Below are 11459 nucleotides of genomic sequence, written 5' to 3' on the forward strand. Positions count from 1 at the left end.
AGAGCCTGCAGCCTCGGTGAGCTTCTTGGAAGAGCTGCTGCCACTGTCCTGACACCAACCCTCTGGGACTGTGGTGGCCCTGTCCTCAATGGCCCCACAGAGGACCGCATGGGTCTGGGGACCAAGTTAGAGGCAGGAGTGGCCGCCCACTCACCAGCTCCCAGTGACCCACTGACAACGTGTGCTTCCTTTCCCTGTAACTCTAAGCTGTGAGAGCTCAGAGGTCCTAAAACCCAGCTACCTGGGACTGAGTGAGGCGCTGCCCCACTCGATGGCTGTGGGTCACCTGGCTGGGGCCGCTCCTGTTCCAGTGGATCAGCAGGCAGAGCACCCACCACTGGGCCGGGGCGGGGAGGATAGAGCCCTGCAAGAGCGAGAAGACCAGGACTCGGACCCCAGGGTGAGGGCCTGGGTCCCACCAGCAGAAGAGGGGTGAAGGCTGGGCGTGGTGGCTCACGCCTGTAATCCCAGCACTTTGGGAGGCCCAGGCAGGGAGGATCACTTAAGGCCAGGAGTTTGAGACCAGCCTGGCCCACATGGTGAAACCCCGTCTCTACTATAAATACATAAATTAGCTGGGCGCACACCTGTAGTCCCAGCTACTTGGGAGGCTGAGGCAGTAGGATCATTTGAACACAGGAAGCGGCGGCTGCGGTGAGCCAAGATCACAACACTGCACTCTAGCCCGGGTGACAGAGCAAGACTGCCTGGAAAAAACAAACAAACAAACAAACAAAAACCAGGAGTATCGGCTGAGCCTGGGCCAGCGGCTGCTGCAGGCTGGGGTTGGCCCCACTTCCCTCCTCCTGGCCTCTCATGAGGAGAGAAGAGCAGCTCACGGTAAGGACACACGTGGACAGGGCTGGGGAAGGGCTCGGCTGGCCGGTCAGGGCCTGAGAAGGGCAAGGCTGGAAGACAGACTGGGGAATAGAACTGCCGGGTGGACACCGGTGTGGGGACTTGTGGGTGTTCACCAGGGGCCCCGGCTGCAGAGCAGGCACCAAGCCACCCACAAGCCAAGGACACGGCTGGCGAAGCAGTGTCGGTGCGCCCACACGGCTCCCGCCTGGAGCAATGGAGAAGCAGACGGAGCCGAGCACCCCACGACAAGCCCAGCTCCTCTCGGCAGCAGCACACCCTATCCTCTGGCAATAAAGACCACCAGGGACCCTGGACACAAAACCAGCCACAGACCAACCGGTCACTTGGAGGTAAACTCAGCCCTGGAGGCCCCTTCCCCTTGGAAAGACAACAGCTGGTATTCCAGGCATGGACCCGCCTTTCCAGCCCACGGTGCCTCTGTCTGCCCTGGGAGACCGGCTCCTGTGGAACGGCCCCCACGGCCCGACTGCTTCCGGCAAAGGGGTGTAGGGGGAGCACAGGCGCCACAGAGCCTGCAGCCTCGGTGAGCTTCTTGGAAGAGCTGCTGCCACTGTCCTGACACCAACCCTCTGGGACTGTGGTGGCCCTGTCCTCAATGGCCCCACAGAGGACCGCATGGGTCTGGGGACCAAGTTAGAGGCAGGAGTGGCCGCCCACTCACCAGCTCCCAGTGACCCACTGACAACGTGTGCTTCCTTTCCCTGTAACTCTAAGCTGTGAGAGCTCAGAGGTCCTAAAACCCAGCTACCTGGGACTGAGTGAGGCGCTGCCCCACTCGATGGCTGTGGGTCACCTGGCTGGGGCCGCTCCTGTTCCAGTGGATCAGCAGGCAGAGCACCCACCACTGGGCCGGGGCGGGGAGGATAGAGCCCTGCAAGAGCGAGAAGACCAGGACTCGGACCCCAGGGTGAGGGCCTGGGTCCCACCAGCAGAAGAGGGGTGAAGGCTGGGCGTGGTGGCTCACGCCTGTAATCCCAGCACTTTGGGAGGCCCAGGCAGGGAGGATCACTTAAGGCCAGGAGTTTGAGACCAGCCTGGCCCACATGGTGAAACCCCGTCTCTACTATAAATACATAAATTAGCTGGGCGCACACCTGTAGTCCCAGCTACTTGGGAGGCTGAGGCAGTAGGATCATTTGAACACAGGAAGCGGCGGCTGCGGTGAGCCAAGATCACAACACTGCACTCTAGCCCGGGTGACAGAGCAAGACTGCCTGGAAAAAACAAACAAACAAACAAACAAAAACCAGGAGTATCGGCTGAGCCTGGGCCAGCGGCTGCTGCAGGCTGGGGTTGGCCCCACTTCCCTCCTCCCCTAAGTCTTCCCAGAAACTGCCAACAATCGGAAGCCTGGAGAAGCCCATCCAGGTGGAATCCCCAGCGCGTGATGGGCATCGGGCCGAGAGACACGGCAGACTGTCGTGGAGGCCCTCACACTAGGCCCACTGCCTGTGGCCTCTCCTCTGGAGGGCTGCCCGGACAGCAGGAACCAACTGACCCGGGGCCATGTAGCACCCTCCCCAGAGGCCAGGGGGCCACAGCCAGTGACTGATATGGGAGCATGCTAGACCCTGCCTCAGATGAGAAACAGCCCCTTATAGTGCAGGGGTGGGGCTGGGGGGCTGGTCAGCACCTGACCAGCAGCAGGCCCCAGCAGGCCCAGCCTCAGTGTGGCCACCACCCTGCCCTACACTGCCCTCTCTGCCCAGGGTCTCTCAGCCACCCTCCTGCTGGCACCTGGTCTCTGTTGCACACAGACGTCTGTCTCTGGCCAGCCATAGTGGCTGAGCTCAGAGCCTGGAGCCCGGGGCTGCAATGTCCACCCTGTCCCTGACACACACCTGACCCCAAGACAAAAACACAAAGCAGGAGGCACAGGAAGGTTGGAATTGCTTTTATTGGGGGCGGATGCCGCAAGGCCCCGCCCACGGTCAGGTTAGTGTTCTGCCCTTGCAGAGGCGCCAGCAGCCTGACACCTCCACCTGCCACCCGCCCAGGGTTAGTGGAACATGCAAAGCTCGGAAGGTGGAGGCAGGGGCGGTCGCTGCTGAGGCCAGGGCTGGGTGGAACAGGACGGTCAGCACAGAGCCTGGCCGGCATCCCTGGGCCCAAAGTGGGCTGGGACTCCCTGGGAGAGAGACGGGCAGGCAGCACCCCAGGGTGGGGTCCACAAGCTGAAGGGGCCCCTGGACCCACCAGGGCAGGTCTGCAGCTCCCAGCCATGCCAGCTGGAACGTCCGTCTCCCCACCGGGTCTGGGTCCTCAGGGCCTGGGGTTAGAGGCCGACATGGAAGGCACTTACTAGGGGAACAGAGGCTGGAGGCTGATGCCGGAGGCCAGAGGTCTCAGGAGTGAGTGTGGGGGGTGAGCTGGAAAGCACAGGTCAGACAGCACTGTGGGGGCTGGGCCCGAGGGCCTCGTCTTCCCATGGGGAAGGGGCTTCTCTGGGTAGACTGGGAGAGAGGCCGACTGGGGCTCCCCATCCCCAGCAAGGCCTACCGTGCAGGCCAGTGCTAGAAACACCAGGGCAGAAACGCCAGCCCAGGGCTCCAGCCCTGAGAGGCTGAGGGCCCTCTACTGACGGGGCTGAGCCCAGCTGCCCTGTGCAGCTAGGACAGGCAGACGGGCAACCCTGGGGACAGGAGGGTGGGCTGGGGCCCAGCGTGGGACCCTCCAAGGCACCTGGCTGTGTGAGTGGCAGGTAGAGGGGAGTGGGGAGACCCGAGGGGGTGAGACGGCCAGCAGGGCTGGGCCAGCCCTGTCCCCCAAGATACAGGCTGTCTGGACAGCAGATATATATTAATATATTAGTCTGGTCTTTTTGGTTAAACTTTAGGCACCACTTGGGAGGAAGACACCTTTAAGCGTTGAAAACGACCCCAGCGCCTCGGTGGGAGCCGGGCTGGGCCGCATGCAGAGCGGGGTGGGCGCAGGCAGGCTCAGGCCACGGCGGACTCAGGGCCCCCCACGGAGGCCGAGGACCCTGAGGCGTAGCGGCGGCCGTAGCCTGAGGAGGAGTAGGAGGACGAAGAGAAGGTCATGGAGAAGCCAGAGCCAGTGGCGTCAAAGCTGCCGCGGCGGGAGCCGGCCCGGGAGCCGGTGCGGGAGCCGGTGCGGGAGCCGGCGGTGGAGCCGGAGCCGCTGACGCTGTAGGGGCTGTAGTAGCCCTTGCTGGACTGCGCGGCAGCCTCCAGCAGCCGCAGCCCTGTGCCCTCCTCCACCATGCTGCGGTCCAGCGCGTCCTTGTAGGAGATCTTGAGCTTGGTCTTAGGGCAGGTGAGGTACTTGGAGTAGGCGCCCACGTCACGCAGCTTCTGTGCAGTGCGGGCATCCACCGTGCCGCGCTGCAGGGCCTCGTCCAAGGGCACGCGGCCTGGCGTGTCGGGCTCAATCAGGCCACCGGTCAGGTACTGCACCTCCAGGAAGCGCTGGCCAGCCTCGTAGTAGAGCCAGCCCTTCTTCAGGGCCTGGGCGGCCGACATCTTGGTCTTGGTGCGTGGGTCCTCAAAGCCGCAGAAGGCCTTCTGGGCCAGATTGATGCGGTCCACCATGATCTTGTCCACCAGGCCCTTGTTAACAGCGTCGGTGACAGGGAAGCGCTCGCCGGTGCTGGGGTCGATGATGCCCCCAGTGCAGGCCTGTGCCTCCAGCAGTCGCTGCCCTGTGATGTTATCCACCAGGTTGCGGTGCATGGCCTCGGTGATGGACACCTTCTCCAGCGTCTCCGTGTCCAGGATGCCAGCCACGGGGCCCGTCTCCTCAGTGGGGTCTGACCAGGAGGCCAGCTGGGTCCTGGAGACGGCGGGGCTGATGGGGTAGGAGGAGGAGGATCCCACGGAGGAGGAACGGGACCGGAAGCCGCTGGCATTGCCCGAGAGCATGTCGGCGAACTCGGTGATGGAGAGCGTGCCGGCGCGGTACTGGTCCAGTGCTGAGCGGTCGATGAGGTTCTTGGCGATGGCGTCGTCAATGTCATATTGGCGGCCGGAGCGGCGGTCGATGATCATGGACTTAACTACGCCGTCCGAGGAGGAGATGGTGATCTCCTCCCACTCGCACTCCTGCTCGGACAGCTCCAGGTACGTCTGGTGGTCAATGAGGCCCTTGCGGTAGGCCTCGTACACTGACATCTCCTTGCCCGTCTCGGGGTCCACGATGACCACTCGGCGCTTGCGCACGGAGGACTTGGAGGACGTCTTCCGCTCCCGCTTCTTCTCCTTCAGCGGCAGGAGGCACAGGCCCGTCTGGGGGTCGGTGATACAACGCTCCATCAGCTGCAGGTAGGTGAGGTTCTCCTCCGTGTTGGGGTCAAAGAAGCCCTTGGTGTCGTCCGAGGGGTCGGTCAGGATCTCGTTCATCTCCTCGTCGAAGAGGCCACGCTTGTAGGCCACCTCCACGGGCAGCCGGTGGCTCTCCTCGGGGTCGATGATGCCGCCCGTGGCGATCTGGGCCTCCAGCAGGCGGATGCCGTGGTCCTTCAGGATCAGGCCCTTCTTCATGGCCTGGAAGAGGGAGATGAGCTTCCCAGAGTAGGGGTCCTTGTACCCGGTGACGGCTCGCTCAGCCGACAGCAGCTTGTCCTTGAACTCGGGGCCCACAATGCCCATACGCACAGCCTCCTCCACCGTCAGCTTCAGTCCCTTGATGGGGTCGATGACGTACCCGGTGGCCGCCTGCGCCTCTAGAAGCTCAAAGGCCGTGCCGGGGCGGATGATGCCCTTCTTCATGGCCTGGTACACCGAGAGCCGTTCCTTGGTGGCGTCCACGAAGACGCCAGCGATGCAGCTGGTGCCTTCCAGGAACTTCTGTAAGTTCTTGGTGACCTCCTCGATGGAGGTCAGGCCCTCCCGCAGCTGCAGCGCCGTGGCCTCGTCCATGACCTGCGAGCGCACCAGCTCCTCCACAGTGATCTGCTTCCGCAGGCCACGGAAGGTCAGCTTGCGAGCGTCCGACAGCGGCAGGAGCAGCTGGCCAGTGCTATCGTCACGGCGACACCGTCTGAGCAGCTGCGTGTAGCTGAGGCGCTCGTCGGTGGACGGGTCCACGTAGCTGCGCACCTCGCTGGGCTCGGACAGCTGGTCGTGCGTTTCCTTGTTGAGGTAGCCGCGCTGGTAAGCCACCTCCAGTGGAAGGTGGAAGCCCAGGCGGGGGTCCACAATGCCGCCAGTGGCCAGCTGGGCATCCAGCAGCCGCAGGGCCTCCTCAGTAGGGATCAGCTCCTTCTTCATGGCCTGGAAGAGCGAGATGGTCTGCTCAGTGTAGGGGTCGCGGTAGCCAGTGACCGCCCGCTCAGCCGAGAGCAGGCGGTCGTGCAGCTCGGGCCCCACCAGGCCCTTCCGCACAGCCTCATCCACAGTCAGCCGCTGCCCCTTCACCGGATCCAGCAGGAAGCCCGTGGCTGCTTGTGCCTCCAGCAGCAGGCGGGCCACCTCGGCACTCAGCAGCCCTTTCTTGAGGGCCTGGTAGATGCTCAGTGTCTGCCTGGAGCCGGGCAAGTAGACGCCGGCCACACAGCCCGTGCCATAGAGGTAGCGCCAGGCGGACTCCGCCTCGAGGGCCTCACGGAGGCTCCTGGTGCCCTCCCGGAGCAGGTTGTAGGTCTCGAGGGAGATGATCCGAGCCTCGTAGAGGTCCTCAGCCGTGAGGCGGCGGCGCACGTAGTCGTAGGAGGCCAGACCCTGCTGGCGGATGATCTCCGTCTTCTCAATGATCTCAATGATGATGATGATCATGCGTTCCTTGGTCACCCGGCCGGCCTGAAAGTCAGCCATCAGCTGGGCCCGCTGCTCCTCGGGGATCAGGTCCGACTGCATCACCTCCCACAGGGACATGGTGGAGCCGCCGTGGCTGCCGCTGCCAGGAATGTCAATCTGCGTCTCTTCAAATGCCCTTCGTGTCTCCTCCTCAGTGTACACCTGTGTGGTCTCCACCACCTCAGCCTTCTCCGCTCCTTTCAATGGCAGGAGGCGCAGGCCCGTCTCAGGGTCCTCCACGCAGCGCTCCAGCAGCTGCCTATATGTGAGGTTCTCGTGCGTGTTGGGGTCGAAGAAGCCCTTGGTGTCATCGCTGGGGTCCGCCAAGACGCGGTTCATCTCCTCGTTGAAGTAGCCACGCTGGTAGGCCACGTCCACGGGCACGCGGTGGCTGTGCACGGGGTCAATGATGCCGCCCGTGGCGATCTGGGCCTCCAGCAGGCGGATGCCGTGCTGCCGGAGGACCAGGCCCTTCTGCATGGCCTGGAAGAGGGAGATGGTACTGCCTGAGTAGGGGTCTCTGTAGCCGGTGACAGCCTTCTCGGCCGATAGCAGCTGCTCATGAAGCTCGGGGCCCACCACGCCTGCCTTCACGGCCTCGTGGACATACAGGCGCTGGTTCCGCACGGGGTCCACCAGGAAGCCAGTGGCCGCCTGCGCCTCCAGCAGGAGCGCAGCGGTGCTGGGTCTCAGCAGGCCCCGGCGCATGGCCTCGTAGATGGACACCTTCTCCTTGGTGTCCTCCAGGTAGATGCCAGCGAGGCAGCCACTGCCCTGCAGCAGCGTCCGCACGGAGTCCAGCTCCGAAAGGTCCTTGACCGTCGTCTTGCCGTCCTTGAGCTGCTCAAACTGGGCTCTGCTGAGGACCCTGGAAGCCAGGAGCTCGCTGGCTGGCACAGGGGCACGGAGGCCGCTGAAGGACAGCCTCTCCTGCCGCAGGGTCTCCACCTCCTCCACGATGGTGATGAGGATCTTGATGACCTTCTCCACGGTGACCTTGCCGGTGCGGAACTGACGCAGCAGCTCCTGCCGCTGCTCTGCGGTGAAGTACTCAGAGCTGATGAGCTCCCACACTGTCACCGTCCTGCCCTTGAAGCCGCCCACGGGGACGTCAACCGGGGTCTTCTCGAAGGTCTCACGGGCCTGCAGCTCTGAGTAGAGCTCCTCCTGCCGGGCCCGAGCAGCCTTCTCTGAGAGCGGCAGCAGGCTCAGCCCGGTCAGCTGGTCGGGCCGGCACCGCTGCTGGAGCTCGCTGTAGGTGACCGGCTCCCCTGTGCTGGGGTCGCAGTAGGCCTTGGCGTCGGCCCTTGGTGCTGACAGGGCCCTGCTGGTCTCCTCGTCCAGGAAGCCTCGGGCGCAGGCAACATCCAGGGGCACGCGGTGGCTCTTGCTGGGGTCCACGACACCTCCCGTGGACAACTGGGCGTCCAACAGGCGCAGGCCCTGCTCCCGGGGAATAAGGCCCTTCTTCAGGGCCTGGAACAGCGAGACACTCTGCCCCGTGTAGGGGTCCCTGTATCCCGTCACAGCCTTCTCGGCTGACAGCAGCTTCTCATGAAACTCGGGGCCCACCAGGCCGGCGCGCACTGCCTCGTCCACGGTCAGCCGGGCGCTGGTGGAGGGGTCGATGATGTGCCCGGTGCCAGCCTGGGCTTCCAACAGGGCCACAGCCACGTCAGACGGCAGCAGGTCTTTCTTCAGGGCGTCGTAGATGCTCAGCCTCTGCCCCGCCTCCTCCAGCCACACGCCTGCGATGACGTTGGCACCCCGGAGGGCCCGCCGCACAGTGTCCACCTCGGCCACCTCTCGCACAGAGCGCTCACCTTGTTGCAGCTGGTGGTAGAGCTCGCGGTCGATGACCCTGCTCTCCAGCAGCTCGGCGGCTGGCACCAGGCTGCGCAGGCCCTCGAAGCAGAGCTGGCCCTTCTGCTCCTGCTCCTCCACCACCGTGATGATGATCTTGATGATCTTCTCCACCGTGATCCGGCCCGTGCGGAACTGCCGTAGCAGGTCCCGCCGCTGCTCTGCTGTGAAGTATTCCGAGTTGATGATTTCCCAGATGGTCACCGTCTTGCCCTGGAACTTGCCGAACGGCGCGGACACAGTGGCCTTCTCAAAGACGTCCCGGGCCTCGGAGTCGGTGTAGACCAGCTCCCTGCCCTTGGCAGCCTTATCCGTGAGTGGTAGAAGGCGCAGGCCCGTCTCGGGGTCCTCCACGCAGCGCTCCAGCAGCTGCAGGTACGTGAGGTTCTCGTGCGTGTTGGGGTCGAAGAAGCCCTTGGTGTCGTCGCTGGGGTCCGCCCTGTCTCTTATACACATCTAGATGTGTATAAGAGACAGGTGTAGACCAGCTCCCTGCCCTTGGCAGCCTTATCCGTGAGTGGTAGAAGGCGCAGGCCCGTCTCGGGGTCCTCCACGCAGCGCTCCAGCAGCTGCAGGTACGTGAGGTTCTCGTGCGTGTTGGGGTCGAAGAAGCCCTTGGTGTCGTCGCTGGGGTCCGCCAGGACGCGGTTCATCTCCTCGTCGAAGTAGCCGCGCCGGTAGGCCACGTCCACGGGCACGCGGTGGCTGTGCACGGGGTCGATGATGCCGCCCGTGGCGATCTGGGCCTCCAGCAGGCGGATGCCGTGCTCCCGGACGATGAGGTCCTTCTGCATGGCTTGGAAGAGGGAGATCTGCTGCCCGGTGTAGGGGTCCTTGTAGCCAGTGACGGCGCGCTCGGCCGACAGCAGCTTGTGGTGCAGCTCAGGGCCCACCACGCCCTCCTTCACAGCCTCATTGACAGTCAGCCGTCGGTTCCGCACCGGGTCCAGCAGGAAGCCTGAGGCCGCCTGAGCCTCCAGCAGGATGAGGGCCGTGCCAGGGCTCAGCAGCTGCCTCTGCAGGGCGGTGTAAACACTCAGCTTCTCATTGGTGGGCTTCAGCAACAGCCCCGCGATACTGCTGTGGCCCTGCAGGTAGTGGCGTACATCTTCCCGCCGCGCAAGCTCGTCCACTGTGGTGTGGCCCTGTGCCAGCCGCTGTAGCTCCTCCACACTCAGGATGCCGGCCTCCTGCAGCCTCTGGGCTGGCACCTTCTGCCGCAGGCCATCGAAGCTGTGCTCCGGCTCTGCCTCTGTCGCAGGGCCATCAAGTGCATCCCGGCCGTTGGGCAGGGTCTTTGTGGCGGCCACCTGAGAGGCAGTGACCTCCTCTGAGTGCGCAAGTGCGGCCCGGTGCTCCTCCTCCAGGCGCTGCAGCTGCTCACGCAGCCTCTGGTTCTCCTCAGCCAGCAGCTCCTCCTGCTGCCGCCGCTGCTGCTCCAGCTGCTGCAGCTCCTCCTGCTTGCGCCGCACGCCCTCCTCGGCCTCACGCTGCCGCCGCCGGGCCTCCTCCATGCTGGCCACCAGCCGCTGCCGTTCCTGCTCCATCTGTTCCTGCTGCCGCTGCTGCTCCTTACGCAGCTGCTGTGCCTTGGCCACCTCGTCCTGGAAGAGCTGCTCCAGCTTGGCCTTCTCCTGCTCGATGAAGCGCTCCCGCTGTAGCAGGCTGTCCTTCTCAGAGAGGAAGCTCTGCTGCAGGGCCTGCGTCTCCTGCAGCAGTTGTTCCTGCTGCACCGTCTGCATCTGCAGAAGAAGAGGGTGTGATCAGGGACCGCCAGCCCGGGAGCACCCACCACCCACCGAAGCAGATCCCCAGGCCCACCCGCCTGTCGCATGGAGAGGGGGCGGTACCTCCTCAGACTTGAGCTGCAGCAGTTTGGCCTCCTGTTGGAGCTTCTCCTTCTCACGCTCCAGCTCAGCAATGGCCTCCCGCAGGCGCTCGGCATCGTGGTCACTCTGCTGTCGCTGGATCTCCAGCGTCTGCACCAGCGTCACCTTCTCCTGCGTAGCAAGCTCTGTGCGGTGCAGCTTCTCACCGATCTCCTCCGCCTGCTTCCGGAAGCGCTGGGCGTCCTCCTCAGCGCGGGCCTGGGCGCGGCTCATCTCAGCCATACGCAGCTTGAGGCGCTCAGCCTCAGCGCTCATCTCCAGCTGCCGCTGCCGCTCGGCCTCCAGTGTCCGCTGGAAGCCCTGCGTCTCCTCCGCCAGCTGCTGTGCCATCTGCTCCTTGTCCTCCTGCAGCCGCCGAGCCTGCTCCTGTGCAAGCTCCTTCTGCTGCTGCAGCAGCTCTGCCTCAGCCTTGAGTCGCGTAGCCTCCTGCACCGCCTGCATCTTCTCCTTGAGCATCTTCTCCGCCAAGGCTCGCTGCTGTGCCAGGTCCTCCTCTGCCAGCTGCCGCAGTCGCGCAGCCTCCTGAGCTGCCACGCTCAGCCGCGCGGCCTCCTCCGCCACCTGCTTCATCTTCTCAGCCTCCTCCTGCAGGAAACGCTGCGTATTGTCCTTGTCGCGCAAGATGAGTGCACGGTTCTCGGCCTCGATGCGTGCCTTGAGCTTGCTCAGCTCCTCCATTTGCACACGCACTGAGAAGAGCTCCTCCTCCACCTGGCTACGCTGGCGTGCGGCCTCCGTCGCCTCCGCCTTCAGCCGCTGCAGCTCCTCGTCCAGCAGGTTCTTCTGGTGGTCGGTCTCCTCCAGCTGCAGCCGCAGTGTGGTCAACTCCTGCTCCACCTGCGCCTTCTGCCGCAGCGTCTGTTCGGCGAACTTCTTATGCTTCTCCATCTCTGCATCAGCTGCCTGCTTCTGCCGCAGGGCCGCCTGCTCCGCCTGTGCCCGTCGTGCTGCCTCTTGTTCGGCTTCCTTGCGCAGCTTCTCTGCAGCCGCCTGCGCCTGAGCCCGGGCCTGTGCCTGCTCCTCTGCCGACTGCTTCAACCGCTCGGCTTCTTCCACCTGCCGCCGGGACTGT

The 11459-nt window shown here is 64.4% G+C and overlaps 1 protein-coding gene across 1 annotated transcript in view; it reads right to left on the minus strand.

The window, feature by feature from the left end:
* Positions 1-2761: 2761 nt before the first annotated feature.
* Positions 2762-11459, minus strand: part of PLEC (plectin) — a 38349-nt gene continuing 29651 nt past the window's right edge. Inside the window, exons 33-36 of the mRNA XM_011975740.1 lie at positions 10349-11455; positions 9005-10240; positions 3451-8804; positions 2762-3409 (exon numbers count right to left, since the gene is read on the minus strand). Of these exons, the coding sequence (XP_011831130.1) occupies positions 3822-8804; positions 9005-10240; positions 10349-11455 (7326 nt within the window). The 3' untranslated portion in view covers positions 2762-3409; positions 3451-3821. The remainder of the gene's footprint in view (positions 3410-3450; positions 8805-9004; positions 10241-10348; positions 11456-11459) is intronic.

Source organism: Mandrillus leucophaeus, unplaced genomic scaffold (assembly GCF_000951045.1).
Source record: "Mandrillus leucophaeus isolate KB7577 unplaced genomic scaffold, Mleu.le_1.0 Scaffold158, whole genome shotgun sequence".
NCBI lineage: Eukaryota > Metazoa > Chordata > Mammalia > Primates > Cercopithecidae > Mandrillus > Mandrillus leucophaeus.